Genomic DNA, 21789 nt, shown 5'->3' on the forward strand with positions numbered 1-21789 from the left:
CTGTATATTTATTTCATGAAAACAATGGAAGATGCCGTGCATTCATGCCGCGTTTTTTAACCTAATGTGTATGTAAAGATGTGGGACAGTGTTCCCAGTGTGTCCTCCTCCGACAGAGCTGCGTGGTGGTGGTGGTGTTCTGTGGGAAGGCCTTCCCTGTATTTAACCCACCTCTCCGGGGTGGGAGGTTGGGTATAACCTCACTTCCCACCAAGACCCTTGATCTCTCCTTCTCTGAAATGCGTTTGTAGTGCCCGTGCTGCGAGGTGCGTGTCCTGTACCGCACTTCCTCGTGCTGGGATCCCAGTGGCAGGCACTTGGGGCCAGCAGCCTGCACTGCCATCCTCGGGGGGCTGAGCCCAGGCTGGGCTGCTCCCTCCTGCCTGGGCAGGCGTCCCTTGCCTGACAGCCGTCGGAGAACAGTGGAGAGCAGCCGGGCTGTCTGGTGAGTGTCTGCACCATGTGTCAGCTGGACATGGGTGTCCGTCTCTGCCGAAGCCACCACGGCCTCTAAGTGGAACACGCAGATCCCACCATGATTCGCCTCTGCTGCCCCCCATCAGGGCGGCCCCCACCCCTGAATTAACTTTGTGAGGTTTTCCTCACGCTAGGCATGGCATACTGCAAGCCTTGCGTCTATTTCTTGTCTGAATCCAACTAAATGAAACATCCCGTTCCCCCTGCTTGGTGGAGATGTGGGCACCAGACAGCTCTGCGGGCCGTGCACCTCTCACCACCCAGAGCTGGGGATAAAGCAGGAGGAATGTGCGCAGCCTCCTAAGAGGTTTAATTTTAAGTGTTTAGTTGTCTTTTGAGCTGACAGGGGGTGACTTTATTTTTGTTTAAATGCAAGTGTAGATGTAATGATAACACTAAGAGCGGGTAAATACTGTGGACTTTCCCTGTGTGGCTGTCTTGGGCCTTCTGCTAGCAGCTTTCTGAGGATTGTCTCCCGTGAGGCAGGTGGTGTAGGTCAGGCCCCACGTGGTAGATGAGGAAACCGAAGCACCTGGCTGGTAAGAGACAGAGGTGGCATTTGGACTCAGGCAGTGGCTCTGGAACCGTCTTCCCAGTGGCAGCCCTCGTGATGGGTCAGGCGGGCGTCTGTGGGAAGACCCGCCCCTCTGTCCCCTGTCCCCAGCTCTGCTGGGAGTGCTGGGTTGAGGAACTGCTGGGCAGTTAGTTTGCTAGGAAATCTGCACGACCTCTGCTGTTTGCTTCATGAGCTGCTGACTTTCTTGGCTTTGAGAACAAGATAGGGAAGTTGCAAAATCAGAGGACAGGGGTCCTGAGCGCCCCCATATGGTGAAGAATTAAGGGGGAGCTGCTGTAACCAGACTGATGGAGACCCTCTGCTCGCCTGGCTGCTGCTGGGGTGGGGGCAGCCCCTGGGAAGACAGGGCCCTGGGGAGAAGTGAGAGCTGGGGGAAGAAGTCTGAGCACAGGAACACCCCTGTGTGACCTCCACCATAATCGGGGTGCCAGGCCAGAGCCAACACACAGCGGTACCTGCCCAGTACAAAAGAATAACTGAAATTACAGTTCATTAAGCTCTTGTAAGGAAGTATGAGGTTATAGGGGTTTGCGTATGGCCCCTGCTGTCTGTCTGGGGTTTTCCGTTTTAAAAATGCCAGCGCCCTGGCCAGGTGGCTCAGTTGGTTGGAGTGTCGTCCTGCACACCAAAAAGGCCGGGGGTTCAGTCCCTGGTCCGGCACATATGTAGGCTGCAGGTTTGATTCCCGGTCAGGGCACGTATGGGAGGCAACCAGTTGATGTTTCTCTCTCTCACTGATGTTTCCCTCTCTCTCTCAAATCAATAAACATATCTTCAGGCGAGGAGTGAAAAACAATGCCAGCAGAAAAGCACACATGGGTCCATACTGGGACGCAGTCACGTGGAGTTTAACCATCCGGGGGGTCAGCCATGGAACGCTGTGTCCCTGGCTGGGCGAAGGCCCCGGCCTCCTGCCTGGGTCAGTCCTCCCCCTGGGGGGGTTACTCATCCAACAGACATGTGGTTAACGTCATCCTTCATCACATCAAAACCGAGAAGGTAAATTCAATTCCATAAGCATCTTTTCATTACCTAGCACTGTGTATCATTTTTTTTTTTCCAATCACAGTCCATCAGAAGTAGGCACTTCCGATTTATCTACCACACGGGATTACCGAACAGGCTTCCTCTTCAGTGGCGGGAGGCAGAGTTCAGGGTGTGTACACGGATTTAAACGTCCCCCTCCCACACACACCTGTTTTTATCAGGGAGCCCGTGACCTGGCAGGGCAGCAGACAGCGCTGATTACAGTGGACATGTGACCTGTGCTCTCACTGCTCTCTGTCCCGCTGGGGTGAGGCAGCCTAGGGGACCCTCCCGTTGCCAGAGAGAGCTGGTGAGTCAGGACGGATTCCTTGGCGAGAGGCGGCCGTCATCCTGCCCGAGTGGACTGCTCCCTGCCCAGGCTCCTGCTTTCTCAAAGCACCAACTGGGATGTGCGGGTGGCAGGGGCAGTTTCTCGACCTATACCTTCACTTTCACGTGGACCTGCCACTTGAGGGTGTGTAGGTGGCTGTCGCCACCCCCCCTCGCTGAGAGTGGCCTAGCCTCGCTGCCTGTAACCTCAACACGGAACGCTGGGTCAGGAGTCCACGCTGGTGGCGAAGACGCACGTAATGGAAAATTATGAACGAGAGGCTGGTCCTGTGTGTGTGACGGGAAGTGGACGCGTGCAACTGTCCCTTTAAAACCACACCGGAGTCACTCAGCTCAGCCAGACACAGACAGCATGTGTCAGGTTACCAGGCAACTATAAGCAACAAATACTTGTGAGTCTGGGAGGAAGAGGGGAACAAATCAGACTTTTCCTAAATATCCTCATCCCTTTCCATAATAAGAGCCTGTCGCCATGTGCTGCCATGTGCTGTCACGTGCTGGGCCGTCGCAGGCAGCCTGAGTCTCGTACCACTTTCCACCGTGGCCAAGGGCTCTGGGGCCAGGCCGCCCAAGGACTAGCGTGTGACCACTGGTAACTTATGCCGTCTGAGCCTCAGTTTGCCTGTCTCGAAAGTGGGGACGATCACAGTTCCAGTCTCTCAGAGGACTGAACAAGTCAAAGGTGGTCAGGTTCTTAGTACGCAGCCTGACACATGTATGTGCTCTGCAAACACTGCCTGTCATTATTCCCTAGACGGAGAGTTTCCCAGCCAACCCCTCGTGGGGCAAACTCCTGACACCTGCCTTCAGAGACCGCAGAGAAACACACACATGCTTGCTGTCCGGAGTCTGCCCTGGAAGCGAAGTAGCAAAGGGCTGCCAGTTCAGCCACCTGGCGCTCACCTCCTCTGAGCCACTCATCTACACGGGCCTCCGGCTGTGGGCGTCCTGGTGGGGGTGGGGGCGCTCTCCCCCCCTGCTGCCCTCCTGCCGCCAGAGACCCTGGGTGCAGAGCTGGGCTGTGTTGCTCCTTCTCTCTCTGATCCTGGATCTTTCCAAAGGCTGTTTCTTCCTCCTTTTGGTCAGCTCCATACATTGTCCCCAACCCTGTCACTGTGTGACTTGGTGGAGGCAGCAGCTACCCACAGGCCCTTCTTGCTGTGGCTGAGTTCAGTGCCCTTTGAGGTGGCTCCCTTTTTTTTTTAAGATTTTATTTATTTATTTTTAGAGAGGGAAGGGAGGGAGATAGAGAGAGAGAGAAACATCAATGTGCGGTTGCTGGGGGTTATGGCCTACAACCCAGGCATGTATCCTGGCTGGGAATCGAACCTGCAACACTGAGGTGGCTTCCTTTTTTATATTCAGAGGAGGGTTTAGCGTGTTGTGCCAGTTGCGGTGCATCCGTAGAAGGATCCCTCCATCTTCCATTTGAACATGTAAAATTCTTAATATTCTTCATGTTTTGGATGGACCTTGAGGGCATTATGCTAAGTGAACTAAGTCTTTAGAGAAAGACAAATACTATGTGATCTCACTTATATGTAGAATCTAAAAAAAGAAAACACAACAACAACAAAAAAAACAAGCTCTAGAAATAGAGTAGGTTGATGGTTTCCAAGGGCCGGGGTGGGGTCCAGGGCCAGGGGGACATGCAGAGAGGTTGGTCACAGGGTAACATTACAGTGATAAGATGAGCACATTCTGGGCACCTAATGTACAGCGAGGTGCTCTAGTTAACTGTACTGTGTGATATGCTTGAAAATTGCTAAGAGAATAAGGAGGTCTCACATGTTCTCCCCCCAGGAAGGAAATGGTAATTATGTGAGGTGATGGAGGTGTTAACTAACCCAACTGTGGTCATCATTTGCAATGTACAAGTGCATCAGGTCATTGCATTGCACAGCTTAAACGTACACAGTGCGCCAGGTCCATGATATTGCAGTGAACTTGGGAAAACAGACTCCTCGTGTTCCTTTTTAAAAATAGATTTTTTGAAGTGGAATTCAAATGTCATCCAGTTCACCCATCTAAGGCGTGCAGTGCAGTAGCTTTGAGTGTATTTATAGAGCGGTGCCTCTGTCGGTGCAACGTGAGAGCATTTTCACCGCTCCCCTTTTAGGTGGCACCCCCCCCGCCCCCAATTCCCTGATCCCACCCCCCAAAACCTAGGAAAGGACTAATCTACTTCCTGTCCATAGATTTGTCTCTTCTGGATATTTTATAGAAATAGTGTCAATCATACACGTGGCCTTTGGGGTCTGGCTTCTTTCTTGTACTTGGCACAAGGCATTCAGGTGCACCCGTGTTGAGCAGAGTCAGGACTTGCTTCCTCTTGACGGCTGGGTGATGTTCAGTCCTGTGAGTAGTCCATGTTCTGTTTGTCCGCTCGTCAGCTGACCGTCACAGGCTTGTTCTTCACGTTCTCCTTGCTGCCTCGAGCCCCAGCGCTCCGCCTGCGATTGCCTTTGCATTCCCAGTTGTTTTTTAGATGAGGAGAGACGTTTTTATCATTTTTTTTATCAGCCCCAAATTACCTCTTGGTTTGCATATGAATGTGATTGTCTGCTCAAGACATTATGTTCTGAATACCATAATAAAATGGAAGGTTGGTACTTAATTTTAGCAGAGGTACACAGCAGGCAAGGACGCTTCCTTTTTACCGGGAACTGACTGACTCTGGATCAGGTGGCACCGAATGACACCCTCATTTAACCCTTTCCTGCTGGGAACTGAGTCCCCACCCCCTTCCCCGGGCGTATTGTCTACCCAGGCCTGGTGCCTCGCCCACAGAGATGCTGCCAGTTAGACCCAGGTGGGTCTTTTATGTTTCCCAGATTTCTCTGAAGGCTTGTAAGCGTCTTTCAGTTTCTCTACTGTTGAGTGTAGAATGAGGTCAGACAGAATATAAACAGGATTCGGCGGGTTCAGTGGCAGCCCCAGGTGCCAGGGTGGCGCTGGGATGGATTGTTCAGGTTGAGTCTGACGTGCCAGTGGGTGAGCTTCCTGTGTGCAGTGCCGAGTGGCGTTGCCTGGGTTCGTCTTAGTGGGGCTTCCGGTGCTGAATGGGGGCCTTGTGGTCACTGCCTTCGGTGGCTGCCCTGAGGAATTGCTTCTCGAAAACCTCAGAGGCTCAGTAAATAGGCCCTTCCCTCCTGACTGCTAACTAAATTCTCTCCCGGGACGTCGGATCCAGTTAAGGGGGAAGGCAAGTTAGCACGCTGTAATGTAGCACGAGAGAAGGCGAAAACGTTATCATACACCGCACTTTGATCATAAAGGGAATGTCAAAATGTAATTGACTTTCATCTTTGAATGTTACTAAGAAAGTAGATCTTAGAAGTTCTCATCGCAAGGGTGAAAAACTTCAGAACTCTGTGGTGAAGGATGTTAACTAGACTTACTGTGGTGATTGTTTTGCAGTATATGCAGATATGAAATCATTATGTTGTGCTCTTGCAACTAATGTTACATGTCAGTTATAGCTCAATTAAAAAACTCATCTCTACTACAGGGTTCTTTGATTCTCTCCCCCCCGCTCCAAATTTGTGTGCAGATGTGAAAAGCCTTGGGCTTTCCAATGAGTAGAGCTCAGTTAGTGGCTCTTGGGGAGAGTACTCCCCACCCCTCAGCTTACACTGTGAGCACGGAACCTCCAAGAGGGTTAGCATGAGAGCGGATGAGAGCTTGTGCACTGCTCCCGGGACGGAGTAGCCACTCAATGGGAGCACCTTCTAAAGCCCTTTTGCCCCCCGCAAATGATTTTTAAAAATCTTCATTCACACCCGAGGTTTAGGAGGGACACTTTGTAAGGAGGCCTTTCCCACAGGAGGGCGCTGCCTGCTCCCTATGGTGCAGGGAGACCATCTTTGTCTCCAGGAGCACCTGGGAGCCCCCTGAGCCTTTGAGAGCCACTCGCTAACGTTCCAATGTAATAGACCTCAAGCACCGCACACAGCCTTTAATGTGAAGCCCGTTCTCCCAAAGGGGCATGGAAATTTTTGCAGTCATTATTGGTTTTCATGTACCTCCTCCGGTTTGAGGACTGGAGCCGTGTACCGAAGAGCCAGAAGTGGATGCAAGCAACTTAGAGTGCTGGACGGGTGCCGTAAATGCCAGCACAGACGGTTTGCTTTCCTCCGGTGGCTTTCTTGGCAGGGAATTAAAACAGGAAAAAATGGCTGCAGGATTTAAGAAAACATTGTGGGGTTTGGTGATAATAACTTACGTGTCTGTAATGCCCTCCAGCTCGCAGAACGCTTTCCCATTATTCTTTCATTGAATTCTCACAAGTCCCAGAGGTAGGTAACACAATACTGTATTATGGTTAAGGAAATGCTCTCTCTGCCACTCACCTACCACGTGGCTGTGTGCGTTATTTAAGAGCTCCTAAGCTTACTATCCTGAGTTTTAAAATGGGAGTTTAATAATACCTCCCTCTTAGGATTGTTGTATTATTGATTGTATGAAATAATGCGTGCACGAATGCCGCTGTACAGGAAGTGCTTAATAAATAGCAGCTATGACATTATTAGGTGCAATAATAACGCTCACTTGACAGGTGAGGGAACTGAAAACGACAGTTTGCTGACGATCACATCTTTGGTGATCGGCAGCACCAGAATGCCAGGCTTCATTCTGCCTCCACCTTTAGCCCCCTTTCCGCTGCACCATGACACGCAGCCATGCCCCGTGACTCAGGAATGTTCTGGTGCCTCCGCCAGCAAAGTTCCCCTTCCAATGCAGCTATGCCTCGGTCTCTCCAGTGCACTGATTTTCCCCATGTCTCCTTTTGTGTCATCCACAGAACATCATCAAGAAGGTGATCGGGCAGAAGTTTGTGTACAAGTTTGTCTCTTTCCCGGAGATACTGAAAATGGACCCTCACGCCGTGGAGATCAGCCGGGAGAGCCTTCTGCTGCAGGACCGGGACTGCAAGGCGCCCCCCGAGGGCCGCGAGGCGCACAGACACAGCTTGTCGGCCCTCAAAGGCACGAGCCGCAACGAATACATCCACTCGGGCCTGTACTCGTCCTTCACCATTAACTCCCTGCAGAACCCGCCAGAAGCCTTCAAGGCCATCAAGACGGAGAAGCTGGAGGAGCCGCCGGAAGACAGCCCCCCTGTGGAGGAAGTCAGGACTGTCATCAGGTTTGTGACCAATAAGACCGACAAGCACGTCAGCAGGCCCGTGGTGTCCCTGCCCTCCACCTCCGAGGCCTTCCTGGCCTCCTCCGTCTCCGCCAAGATCTCCTCCTTAATGTTGCCGAACGCCGCCAGCATCTCGTCGGCCTCGCCCTCCTCCTCCCGGTCCCCCTCCCTGTCCCCCAACTCGCCCCTCCCTTCTGAACACAGAAGCCTCTTCCTGGAGGCCGCCTGCCATGACTCGGATTCCCTAGAGCCCTTGAACCTGTCATCGGGCTCCAAGACCAGGTCTCCATCTCTTCCCCCAAAGGCCAAAAAGCCCAAAGGCTTGGAAATCTCTGCGCCTCCGCTGGTGCTCTCCGGCACCGACCTTGGCTCCATCGCCCTCAACAGCCCCGCCCTGCCCTCGGGCTCCCTCACCCCCGCCTTCTTCACTGCACAGGTAAGAGCCGCGTGCAGATGCAGAGAGGAAGGGATTGCTGCCAGAACACCTTCCTTCCATGTTCACCAGGGCCGGTGCAGCAGAGTCTCTGTGTGAACGTGCAGGGAAGTTACTTTCCCGCCCCCAGACCCAACCCGGGTATCCACAAGGGGAAGGGCAGGGTATTCGCTGCAGTAGGACGCTTGGTTGGTTTCTGGCTTTCAGTGGCCTGAGGTGATGCAAAGGTGGAAGGTGCACGCTGAGCATCAGAGCAGACCAGTGACTTCCTAGGAAGGCAGTGGGGGGTGTGGGGGCATTTCAGAGGGCATTTGGGCTTTATGGAACTTTCCAGTCCTCTCTGGTGGGGAGCTTGATAAGTAGCCATTTGTTTTCCGTTAATAAGAAAATAGGTGTCAGCTGATGCAGGCCTTGCAGTTGGCAGTGTGGGCTGTGTTGCCGTGTCGTCCCTGGTAAGAAATAGCTCTAAGGACTGTAATGGCCCCACCGAACATGAGGAAGAGGTGGCTCAGTCAAACAGCACTCCTGTGAGGACGCCCAGGTCCACGCAAGCCCAGGAGAGGAAAGCAAACTTAGGGAAATAGCACGGGAGTCTTCAGTGCTATTAACTCCAACTAGAAGGTAGCCTTTTCTTTCTTTCTTTCTTTCTTTCTTTCTTTCTTTCTTTCTTTCTTTCTTTCTTTCATCCTCACCTGAGGACATTTTTTCATTGCTTTTTTAGGGAGAGAGGAAGGGGGGAGAGAGAGGGAGAGAAACATTGATGTGAGAGAGAAACATCAATTGGTTGCCCCTCGGATACACCCAACTGGGGACCGAACCTGCCACCCAGGCATGTGCCCTGACCTGACCAGGAACTGAACCTATGACTTGGGTATGTGCCCTGACTGGGAATCGAACCTGCAATCCTGCGGTTTCACAGGACAACGCTCCAACCAACTGAGCCACACCAGCCAGGGCGGCAGCCTCTTTCTTTAAATGTTATATTCAGATGCTCTTTCTTGTCCAGCCAGCAATGACAGGGCAAAAAGGCAAGCACGTGTTTGGGAAACCTTGTTCTGTTTCCTCTGGAAAACTGGATGTGTTTTGGTGGCAGCGTTAAGCTCATTGGCTTTGGGGTCACAGACCTGGATTCGGTTCCTGGCTATTCCGTTTGGTAGAATGCGACAGGACACTTGATCCCTGAGCCTGTTTCCACACCTGTGAGATGGATTGTTGTGAGGATTCAGTGGGATGAGAGGCGTGGCGAGAGAGCTAGCTACAGCTGGCAGGGGTTGTTGTCAGGGAGCTGCGTGCACCAGGTGGGGGGTGTGCTGGGGGTGGAGGAGCAGTGTCTGTACTCTCCCCCGTGACGTTCTCAGCAGCAGCGGCCTATATTGAGGTTTTCCTGTACGGCCGGCACTATTCTGGACTCTGCATCCCTTTGGTTATGTCTCAGCTCCCTCCATGAAGTACATACTGTTGCTGGCCCATTCTCCCAGCTGAGGTCCGTGAGGCACAGTACTGAAGTAACTGGTCCAGGGCCGCCCAGCTAATAGGTGGTAGAAGCCAATCTGAACCCAGTTTTTCTGCTCCAGCATCCATGATCGTAAGTAAAGTGCTCTGAGCATTGATACTCACTGGGGAAAGGCCCAGCTGTCCTTGATCGTAAGTCTGCAAAGCGACTGAAAGCAGCCCTTGGCTGTTTTGCTCTCTGTGGCCTCTCCCCGCAAGCTGGTGGCCCAGGGATTTGGTGTCAGCGGAGCGAGCTGTCCTCCGGTGACTACGGACTGCTGAGTAGGTGCCTCGGAACGGTAACACGAGAAGCAGGGCCGGGGTGGACGGTCTAGAGATCCCCTCCCCTGGCCAGCTTTGTGTTTGCCGAGTAAGGTTTAGCGAGGTCTCTCGCCAGCCAAAGCCAACTCTGATTTCAGTATCTGCTTTCCCCGAGAGCCTGCGTCGCTGTCTCGGAGCCGACCAGGACCGGTGCCAGCCCTGCGGTTGTGCAGGAGGGAATTGGCTCGCGGAGCTCTATGGTTTTGGACCTGGACACAGTGAACTTAGGGTGGCTCTGCTCAGTGGGACGAAGGGTGCTGTACGGCAGGGATGAGGAGAGGAGGGACCCTGGAGTGACATGGGGACATAGGGTGGATGCAAATCTCAGGATGGGGAAGCAGAACCTGCTAGAACTGGCCTAAACGCAGGGAGGGAAAGGCCTAGGAAAGCCAGGTGACCTGTGCCTTGGGCAGATGGGAGTGAATGGTTCTCAGCCAACCTGTGAGGGTTCACGCTGCGCAGTGTGAGTGGCAGGAGCCCCAGAAAGGGGACCGGGGCTTCCCGAAGGAGGGGGGCAAAGGGCAGGGTGCGGACCCAGGACAGGGGAGGGGAGGTGGGGGCCTGGGCTGAGAGAAGGGGCCTTTGGATGGGGGTGGGGTGAGAAAAAAGCGCACTACGTTACGTGATGCTCTGAACAAGCTCAGAGGAGCAAGGGCTGCTTTCGGGGGATGGCGCACTCTTAGGACTTGAGATGCCCTCACGTTCTAGCAGCATCCGCCCTGCGCCTGGCACAGGCATTGGGTGGCCAAGGGTGGCCAATGGGGAGGGAGAGAAGCAGTGGGAGAGAAACCAGAGAGAGCGGAGAAAGGGCAGGACTCGGGCATTGAGGATGTTCACCCAGGGGGCCCCCTTAAGTCAGACAGGGTGGTTATGCAGTTTCATCCAACGACAGCTTACATCCAGTGTTATTTTGTATTAGTTTCAGCTGCACGGCACGTGATCCGTCAGTCACACACTTCGTGGGGTTTTATCCTGAGGGTTTAGGGCAGACCTGGAGTCAGTGTAGGATTCGGATCCAGACATTCCATCCCCCAGGAACGGCTGCATGTGCCCCCGAGCCCGACCCACTCACGGGTCTCCCTCCAGCGGGCACAGCACCGGCTCTCTGAGGAGCCTCCATGCTGCAGAAAGCCTCGGGCGGGGCGGGGGTCCCTGGAATCCCCCCAGGGGACGGGAGCCAGACTTCCCTTTGCTCCCAGGTCAGCTCTGGGTGCCCCCCCCCCCCACCCGCCGCCTGTGGGGGCTTGGAGCTTTCCTCCCAGGGGCGGCAGTGGAGGCTCACTCCCGCGGCTCAGGTTCCCCTCCCAGCTTGGTGCCCGCCTCACGGAAACGCAGCTCCCTTCTGCGGAGTGCGCCGCGTGACTCTGTGGGAACCTCCTGTAAACTTAACAGGTGGCCTTGGAAGAGGTGGAAGCTGGGCTGGAATAATGTGATACCCTGAAAATGGAATTCCCAAGAATTTAGTTCATTCCAAGAACTATTTATTTATACTTTACTTATTCTAAAAATAATTCACGGTCACTTTCCAGCTAAGAAACACGGGAGGAGGAAAGTCGGGGGAGCAGAGTCTTGGCATGACCAGGGTCCCGTGGTTGCAGTGCCCTCTGGGGACCTTACTGAACCACACACCTCAGATAAGCTCACACTCAGATTGGAAATTTCATCTGCAAAATGACGTGCGGGAAAATCATCAGCCGCTCCCATCAAACCTACTCGTGGTGCACCTGCCGGGCCCTGTGTGACGCTCGTTGGGTGACGCTCGTTGATGAGTTTTGGGGAAACCCGGTTACTAGTGCAGACAGACGTGCAGACCGCCCAGAGGCCCCTCGGGCTGGACCGTGAGGAACTGGACAGTGGGACTACAAAGCCAGCTGGGTACCGAGCGATAAAGCTGTTTCGCTGCCAAGAGTAACAACTGCCAGACTATCAAGGTCGTGTTGGACCGCTGCTAGATGAGCACGGTGGTGTCTCCGATGGCAGGGGCCGCGGAAATTGAGACAGGGCAGACGCCAGGGTGTGAAACCCTCCCGGGTCCTAGCCTGAGTCGGTCCACTAGGGCACGGTCACTGTTTGTCAACTCGTTGGGGAAATAGTTGTCGAATAACCCCTGCTACCCGCTCCCCACCCCCGTTTGCGAGGCACCTGGGCGTACAGAGGTGAGCACGACAGACATGGTTGCTGCTGCCCGGGAGGCAAAGGGTAAGGGGCGGCACGTAAGTTAGGGTGGTATTTCAGAGGCCCCAACCACTGCCCGAGGAATTCAGTCTGGTTCTGATGGGAAAGTAACAGCTGCTGGGGGTGTTAGGTCAAAGGAAACAAAAGTTCCTATTAGACTGTCAACAAATAAGTATTGAACATTATTTGAAACCACAGAGAGAACACCAGAGGTCAAGGCACCTGTTTTTATGACCATGGGAACCTCGCCATGACAAGGTAAACACACAGCCCAGACACACCCGTAAGGGTCAAGGACACAGTAGGAGAAGCACCTGAGGACTTGAAGGGGGAAGCTCATCTAGTCCAGTCCAGCAAACATGGGTCGAGCACTTAGTTGTCTGGCAGATGAGGGGAGAGGCTGTAGTAGGCAGAGGAAGAGTTTGAGCCAAGGCATGAAGATGTGAAATGGCTTAGTATAGTAGCCTAGGGAGGGGAGGGGGAGAGAAATTTTAAAGATAAAGGAAGGAGTAGGAGATGGGGCAGGAGTGACATAGTCCAGATTGTGTTTTAGAAATCACTGTGATGACATGGGCCAGGACCGATTGGGATACCATCACAATGTTCCAGGTGAGAGACGATGAGGATGGAAGGCGGTGGCAGTGGGATGGGGCCAACAGTGACAGATCTGAGAGACACAGAGGGAATGCCAGTCGTAGGACTTGGTGACCAGGTGTGGAGATGGGTGGAGATGGCCGGGGAGAGCTCACACTGCAGTCTGAGGAGCGTGGGCGGAAGAACAAGCTCGAAGGGAAAGGCTACATGTTCAGTTGGGCCCGCGTCGAGTCAGGTGGAAACATCCAGCTGCACCTGGAGTTCAGGAGCGTGTGGCTGGAGATAATGTTAGGGAGTCACCAGTGGGTGCGGCTTGGTTAAAACCATGGAAACAGATGAGTTCACCTGTGGAGTGGGCCTAGCCCCGGGAGCTGTGGGCTGGGTGGTCAGGGAAGTTCTGGGATGAATTTTGCTCAAGAACTGGTTGGCTGAGGCTCTGTGGGTCTCCATGTCCGTTAGATAAGTCCCAGACATGTCCAGCGGTGTGGGAGGGCTCATGTAGGGAAATTAGGGAGTGTCTGCAAGCAGGTTATGGGGGAGCTCAGAACTGTGGCTAAGGAGGGGATAAAGAGGACTGAGTTCAAGGAAGGGTCCGCAGCCCGTGCCCAGAGGCTGTGGCAAGTGGAAGGCACTCTGCACACTGGGGACTGGGATGCTGGCTTGTACGGCGTCTGTGGCACATGACACACACTATGTGCAGCATCTCCTGAGTGGATGGGTAAGCGGTGGCACTTTGATAGTCAAACAGTGGATTTGGAAAGAAGGTGGTAAATTCACGTCTGAGCATGCGGGGCATTCCAGGTGCGAGGTGAGAAGTGAAGAGTTACTGTTCGCTTCAGCGCATCCAGTAGTTAGGAGCTGTGCGCCACAGGGGGAACAAAGGTGAGCCAGGGCAATGTCTTAAAGGTTACAGGCAGAGGCATAATGAAATATGCAAATTATTGCCATACCATGAGGCAGAACATGCTTCAAAAAGGTGGTTGTAAAGTGTTGTAAGGACTCAGAAGAAAGAGAAGCGGCATCTGGTCGAAGGGAGAGCAGGCCAGTCTCCTCTGAGGTGGTGGCACTTGGACAAGCAGAGGGAGGCAGTCAGGGGGCACTCAGGCGTGGAGTGGCTGGACACCAGCACACCAGGGTATAGCTCAGACATGTGAGCTTTTTAGGAGACTCCCTATTAAGTGGAAGAGCTAAGCGGGGAGGATGGATGAGACGGAGGCCCTGGAGGGGGGGTTGTCCCCTGGAAAGTGCATGCTGGTTGCCCCGGGGCCTTTGGGCATCTTCCCCCCTGGCAGTTTACAGGATCGGGAGCTCTTTGCCATTCAAAAGACACGTGGGAGAGGAAGCTAGTGCAGTTTGCTGTTGGTTCTTTCATCAGCCTCTGGTCCTTAGGCTCAGCCCTCCCTGCCTGATTCCAGGAGCCATGGAGAGATGCTCTGAAAGCTGCCACTGAAGCTGAGGGAGCCCAGGGCAGGCTTTATAAAAACGTCCCTTGAAAGAGCCTACCAAACAGTTCCCCTACCCAACAGTTCTTTCTGGAAGGCCACAGGACCTTCAGGGAGATCAGAAGATGGGAGGGAGAGGAATGGATGAAGTCACTTCACGATATTCATTTGCATATATCATGAAAGGCATTTCAAACATTAAGCATGAGAAACAGTGCTTCTGTTTACATCTTCTGAATACATCTTGTATCCCTTAGAAAAACATGTGTGCTAACATCTCAACTCCAGACATGGGTACAAGTTTTAGACTATGAAAATATGAATGCTACACTCCGTATATAGCTCAAAGGACTGAAAAGAATGGGTGTATATTCATGGTCGTGGATGAGAGAAAGCCAGCCAGGGGTTGTAGTTTAGCAGACGCGTGTCTTCAGCTTTGAGATCTCCGTTGGTGGGTAAAGGAGGAGGCTCTCAACATACTGGTTATGAGACGTTGATGTGGCATGCCGTGGGTGGAACTGGACTCGCGTAACGTGCAAATATTAGTGCTCGGGTCACCTGAGCCTGGGGACTTGAGCCTCACAGGACTGAGCGGAGCGTTCAAGTACCAGCTGACCAGGCTGGTTTGTCTGTTGCAGGGCATTCAGTACTTTTCTACACACAGTTGAGAGTGTCTCCCGCGAACAGGTGGAGTGCATTTAGTGTGTCAGGGAGACTTCTAATGAATTACTAGGGATAACCATCTCCAGCGCTTGGTGAGCATTTGCTGTGCCGGGTACACAGTCAGAGCTTTACATGGGTCACCTTATTTAATCTCCCCAGTAGTCCCGTTAACGTAGGCGTTTTTCCTCCTCCTTGTGGAGGGTAGGACACTGAGGCATAGAGCAGTTGCCTAGCTAAGAAGTAGTGGTCCTGAAACTGTTAGAGCCCATGCTGAACGTTAAGTCTTTTTTTTTTTGAAAGATATTATTTATTTTTAGAGAGGGGGAAGGGAAGGAGAAAGCAAGAAGGAAACATCGATCGATTGCGATACGCGCCCCAACCGGGCACTGAACCTGTGACCCAGGCACGTGTCCTGACCGGGAATCAAACCAGTGACCTTTTGCTTTGCGGGACGATGCCCTAGTCACACCAGTCAGGGCAGAACCATTAAGTCTTAATCATTAGGCCAGGGCACACCTGTGAAATTGCCTTGGATTAGAACACCTGGGAAGCTTATCCAAAACGGGTATTTATCTCAGTAACCTGATAGGTCACTCAACATGTAGAAAATCCTGTGTAGCCAACACTCAAATAATGAGGTGTAAATTAGTTTACCTTTCGGCAGCGTCACAGTTTGAGAACCTTTGGATGTTTGTCTCCATTCCTCTGAGCAGAGCAGAGCAGAACTTTCAACTTCTGTTTAAGCCAAATGCTCTTAAATGATTAACAAAGCTGCTTAGGTCAATTCCAGGAAGAAGTAACACATTGGCATCCAGCATGATGCAATCTGAACTGTGGTTCTTACACAAAGCACCTACTGACATCACAAAACCACCGAGGAGCTCCTCCTCATCACCGCAGGGGCAAAACCACCCTGGGCAAGGGAGCATGCCTTCGCTGAAAGCCGTGCAGACTCGCCAGCTGGGGCGGGCTGTTTCTCCCGCCCGCTCGCTGGCTTGCAGGCCAGGACTCCCGCCGAGTGTGTGCAGGCAAATGCGGTCCTTGGCATCCTCCCGGGAAACCCAGAGTTTTGGCTTTACACCCAATCTGACAAGAAAGGATTTGTTTTTCCCCCTTCAGACCATTGCCAGGGAGATGAATTCTCATCAGCCCCACATCCGGAGTGAAATCTGGAAAACCTAGTTCAGAGCTTTTGAAGAAGCTGCTACAGGGTATTTTAGCAGCAAATCCTAGGGCATTAAAGGGCCATTGAAAGGGGAAAAGGAAGCTTGGGAGGCTCTCTTAAAAATATGCTTGTGTTTGTAACCCAAGTGATGGGTGTCCACTGTGGAAAACTGAGAACATGTGGGCAGGAGAAAGTAAAGCGCTGAAGTGGGACCCTGTTTTGTGGTGCACTGAATCTTGTTTCATCCAGGAGGGGTGGGGGGGGCACACTGAAGATATCTGGTCAGAAGTTGCTACAAACTTGAGATTTCCACTAGAATGTTCAAGGGAAGATAACTTGTCTATACCTCTCCTCTTTTAAAAATTGCTCAATCAGCATTGAAGAAAATTAAAATTAAAGTGCTCTCAGCCTTGCAGAAATGAAGAGTCGTCAGATTTTCTTAAGATGGTGGTGAGGCCATTTTTGGGTTCACGGGCGCTGCACCTAGCCACACCGCTGACCGCCGCTGCAGCCAGGCGATAAAACCTGTATCAAAAACTGTCTGTGTGCTCTCTTTGCTAGACACCCAACGGACTGCTCCTGACCCCGAGCCCGCTGCTCTCCAGCATACATTTCTGGAGCAGCCTCAGTCCAGTTGCTCCACTGAGTCCTGCCCGGCTGCAGGGGCCAAACACGCTGTTCCAGGTGAGCCGTTGGAAACGAACTTCTAAACAGTGAACTTTCTAAGGCATGTGTTCCCCAGGGGACCCTGCACAGGTAACAGTGAGCTCCCCCCTATGTTTGGTTGTTAAGGTGTCAGGTTTCCAAAGGGAGGTTGCGTTAATGTTACTGGGGCTGGGCACAAGAGGCAGCCTTCCAAGCCAGGCATTTTCAATGGGGCGAAAACAGTACTCCTGGCAGGTGCCCACATGTGGAAGAACTCCTTCTTGAGATGTTCCAGAATTTTCACGGACTATGAAAACTGGATAGTTACCAAGGAAAAGGCAAAACTTTATAAAAATCGTATTTTATAAAAATCTCGTAAGACTTTAAAAATACTAACATATTAGTCAATGGTGACATGAACAGTCTTTTACTACAATAGAAAAGTTATCTGTATGATACATAATGAAGTGCTCCTTGTTACATAAAAAAGGAGTATCCAGGGCATTTGGTTAAAAACTAAGTCTTGGCAGCTTATCTTGCAAAACTCCCTGTACTATGTAGGCACAGTCATTGTTCCTTCACACACTAGGATCTTGCGGGTAGCATCACTTGCGTGCAAGTGGAAATCACTGTTTCCTTTTTGACTGTTACTCACTGACCGAGACATTACCGGTTGAATATGTGAGGGTAGGGCAGAAAGGATCCTACCTAGGGACAGGCTTGAAGCACAGCTGGATCAAGTGCCAGCTCCCTCTTTACCTAATTCTAGCCTCATCTGTCTCCCGTCCTCTCTCCCACACCTGCCCCCCAGTGTGGCTCACACCACTCGAGTTGTAGTTCTTTTGACTCTGTTGCATCCAGCACTTACACTTTGTATTAGGATGGCCTGTTCCATTGGGCGGTCTCCCCCACTAGACTGTGGGCCCTCGGGAGGCCAGAACCGCTTCTTGTTCATGGTGGTGTGCCACTGGCGTCTAGCACATTGCTTGGCACACCAGTGCTGCTCAGTACTTATCTTTGATGGACCGAATGGATGCATGAGAGTTTGTCTAGAAATGTCTAAAAGTAAGTGTTAAAAAGTTCAGGTCTCCATGCTTTTCTGAGTCAGTCATTTTGCTTGTCAGGGTTAACATTTACGGCTCCACTGAGCAAGGAGCTGTACATGGTGGGACTTGGGGCCTCGTCTGAGGAAGGGTGGGGGTGCTAAGGAGGTTTTGATTGCCATCTTGCTTCTCTGGTTTCCTAGTAGGGTGGAGGTAGGGTGTCATGACGTCACTGTGTTCCTGGGGGATTCAGGTTTCTCTCCCGGGCCCTTCTTCCCCTCTCAAGAGACTGAGCTGTTTGTGCACAGCCAACATGTTGACTCATAACCATTGTAACTCAGGCAGGGAAGCAAAAACTAGAAAAAGCAAGCAAAAAGCAGTAAGTGGTTTTAGTAAAATTTTAGATTTACAATCTTTTGATGGGGATCCGAAAGGCCTCATTTCCTGAAAGTCTGCAGGTTGGAGCAGCAGTGCTCTGGTGTCAGAGCTCCTGAGCAGAGAGTCACGTGGTGCGTATGTCCATTACGCTGCATGGAGTAGGGCCTGCAGTACTGTAAACTGAGACTCTAACGTGGGGGTCAGTAGATGCTTGTGAATAATGAATGGATGCTCCATTCCCTCCTGACCGGGAATTCTGCCACCCGATCGCTGCAGGGCTCGGTGACCTCCCAGGGAAGCCACAGAGAACTATTACTTGGGAGTTCTTTGGCATATCCTGCCTTGGACACTAAACCTTTTCTGGCCCGTTAATCCCTACAGTAACAAGGGTGCAAGTCCGCAGTGACTCTGTACATTATCACGCTATCTGGAGCTCGGGGGGTAGGGAGATGAGTATGTCCTCTTAGTCACGAGTGGGAAGGAGTGATTCTCCAAGTCAGCGTGCAACAGAAGTGGCTGGAAGGTGTGTCAGAGCAGTGCCGGGCCCCACCCCGGAGTCTCTGATTCAGGAGAAGGCCTGGGATGGGCCAGAAGACAACATTCCTTAAGTTCCTCGGGATGCCGCCGCTCCGGGAACCCCATGTCGAGAGCCACTGCGACCAGCCATTCCCGCTTACAGTTAGAGCTCTGGGGAGGACATGGCTGTGCTTAAGGGCTGCCTGCTCAGAACTGTCATTTCACAGGATGGGCCTGTCCTCCCTCCCGAGCCATTCAGAACACACCGCTGGGCAAAAGGAGGTTTGCAGGTGTGAATACAGGAAGCAGAGTTTATTCTTGTATTATTTTTTATTAAATATTGTGTTATTGCCCATATAAACTGTATACCTACTTTTGCCCACCCCTGTACAACCCTAAAAAATACAACCGTGTTTGGATGGCCAAGAGGGCCTTGGACCCTCTTTTTGATTGGGGTCCAGGAGACTAAGGAAAAACCTTTACAAATATTATTACTCTTCCTATAATAAGAGCAGTTGAGTATGGTGAAAGTTGAAATTAGTAGTTTTGAAAATGGTAAAAAACCATGGTAAGAGGAATAACACTTTTTGGGGGGAGAGTTTTTAAAGGTGTTTGAGGCGAACTGATGACCTATAGACTGGGGAGCAAGATCTCACATGCTCCCTGTACTTTGATTTTAAAACTAGGTATTTCAAATGGTGGGTTTACAAAATTCCAATGAGTATCACAGTGCCTCCTCTCAATTAATACAAATAATTTTCCTTGAAAGTAACAAACCTTTTTCACATGTGCTGTAAATATGTTGGAGGAAGAACAAAATATAGAGTATGTTAATCAGGGGTGTCCAACCCATGGCCCAGGATGGCTATGAATGTGGCCCAACACAAAATTGTAAATTTACTTAAACTTCCCCTCCCTTTTTTTTTTTTTTTGCTCATCAGTTTTCGTTAGTGTTCGTGAATTTAATGTGTGGCCTATACATGGCAAAAGCTTGGACGCCCCTTGATGCTGGCAGACTTCCTGTTGTGAGGGTTAGAAAAGTAGATCAGAATCCTTGGAGTATCAGTGGACGGAGCTGGTAAAATTCTGCACAAAAGGTCCCCTGACAGAATTGTTGTAGCAGACACTGGAGGATTTAAGGGAAGGAGAGAGAAGGTATTTCCCTTTCTGGGAAGAGGCATGCTTTGTAATGGAGATGTGTTTTAGAGAGAGATGACAAATACGTATTGTGTTAAATCTAAATACACAGTCTTGATTTACAAATAGAGTGAGATCCATTTCAAATGGACAGTTTGGCATTTTAAGTTTGTCTATAGGATGTCTGTTCCATTTTTGAAATAGATTTTGATCAAATTTGGAATAAGCCTAATAAGTACAGATACATCGTGAAACAAGGTGAGACGGAGTAACTTTTCAATTGAGAATGTTTTCTGCAATCTTTAATTCAACAGATCTAACCCGGCAAATTATTTGTAACGCTCTCAGGCAGACACTTAGGGGTTACACAGTATGTGAATGGTAGATGTGTAAGCAAAATACTCTAGGAACCCCACAACAGCAGCTCTTCCCATCTGGGAACTGGACAAAAGTTCCAAGGAAGTGGCACCTGAGCTAAGCTGAGAAGGGACAGGATTTTACCAAACAGTGAAGCACATTCTAGATTAATAGGGGCATGGTATGAATATGAAATATACACAGTCTGACTAGGAAGGGCCTGGGAGGTCACATTGGAGGTGTAGCTGTAGGAAGTAATAGTAAGGAAGAATAGTAAGTATGCTGGAGTTCCCGCCTTAATCTCTTACGTGGTAACTGTGCAAGCTTTCAAAGCTGGAGACAGTACAACAAGATCTCTATTTCGGAATGATATCACTGATACTAGTGTGGAGGAAGGAGGACTGAAGAGAAAAAATGTAAGGGTCAGGAAGATGTGAGGAAATTGACACTATTCTGAATACTGAAGGAGGAATAATCTTTTAGATGAGAACAGTGGAAACAGGAATATATTTAGAAGATACTCAAGTAAAATTGAGAGGAAGACTTTTGGTTGGGTGTGACAAGTAGGTAATGTGAATTCAGAAGAGGCAAAGATCACTGTGATTAAAAGACTGGAAGTGCTATTTATTAATAACAGTAGTTAACATTTACTGCATGTCAGACACTGTTCAAAGCACTTCTTTGTGGTTTCTCATTTAATACTCAAAACACTTCTATTTGAATCAACAAACCAAGGTTGCTTCAGTTTACCCTGATCACACGTGGAGAAGTGGCAGAGCTCTGATTCAAGTTCGGGGTTGTATTGCCCCCAGCTACCACTCTCACTGAGAAAAAATGGGCACAGACAGAAGAGCAAGTTTGGTGGGGAAGAGGCATCGGTAGGTGCATCTAACCAACAAGGAATGATTATTGAGTCCGGTATAGGAGAAAAGGCAGGTGGAGGACACCAGTTTGGGGAATGTTGCAAGTTCAAGAACAAGGAATAAGGGTGGGGCGGGGGAGGATTAGAGTCCGTCAAGATGACCAGGAAACATGCCAGAAAAGCCAGGCTAACCGAGGCAAACGGTGACAACTGAGTGTAGACAAGGAACAAAGGGCAGAAATCACTATTTTTAAAAAGACACTAAACCAAAAGCTGATTGTTTTGAAAACACAAAATGGATAAAACCAAAATGAGAGAAGATGCAAATAACTGAAGTATAAAAAGTCAAAACCTGTTCTTCCAGTGTTCACTCCGAGTCAAGGATTTTGAAAACACGCAGTGCCTGACTATTTAGTCAGGGGCACCGACCCCTTTTCCCTTAGACTGTCAATAAAAAAATGACAACAGCCAACACAACAGTGGCTGTCCAGTGTGAATGACTCAAAACTGTACCTATTTTGTGTCAGAGCAATAAGAAATATATTTTTTTGATGTGCTGCAGAACTAATTAGTTCTGTGCTGCAGAGCTAATTAGTAGTTTGTGTGCCATGAGTTAAAAAAAAGTTGAAAATCACTGCTCCAAGTCAATGGGATTAGTGGTGAGGAGCAGACTTGTGAGTAGATTTTATAACGCAGTTGAAATGGATAAAATTCTGTAAAAAAAAAAAATTTTAAATGCCGAAGCGTCAGGAAACAAAAAACCTAGAATATGCGAACAACCATTAATGAAACTGAAATGGCAACTAAAGAGCACTCCCCTCCCCAAGCCCTGCCAAAAATAAATTGGGCGGTTTGGCACAGAAAGTGCAGTTTAAAGCTTGGCTTTACTGCTTATTAGCTGTGACCTTTACCCAGTCCTGAACTTATGTGAACTCTTTTTCTCCCCTATAAAAGGAGGAAAACCAAACTTACCTTACAGGTTCTAGAT

At 50.6% G+C, this 21789-nt stretch overlaps 1 protein-coding gene across 3 annotated transcripts in view; it reads left to right on the forward strand.

Annotated features, from left to right (window-relative positions):
• The window catches only part of ELK3 (ETS transcription factor ELK3), a 64942-nt gene that overhangs the window by 39474 nt on the left and 3679 nt on the right, over positions 1-21789 (forward strand). For 2 of the 3 annotated variants that reach the window (XM_028532241.2, XM_036019440.1), the window contains 2 exons: positions 7236-8015; positions 16425-16547. In XM_028532241.2, the coding sequence (XP_028388042.1) occupies positions 7236-8015; positions 16425-16547 (903 nt within the window). The remainder of the gene's footprint in view (positions 1-7235; positions 8016-16424; positions 16548-21789) is intronic. The other variant, XM_036019441.1, reaches the window with a different exon arrangement.

Source organism: Phyllostomus discolor, chromosome 2, assembly GCF_004126475.2.
Source record: "Phyllostomus discolor isolate MPI-MPIP mPhyDis1 chromosome 2, mPhyDis1.pri.v3, whole genome shotgun sequence".
Lineage (NCBI taxonomy): Eukaryota > Metazoa > Chordata > Mammalia > Chiroptera > Phyllostomidae > Phyllostomus > Phyllostomus discolor.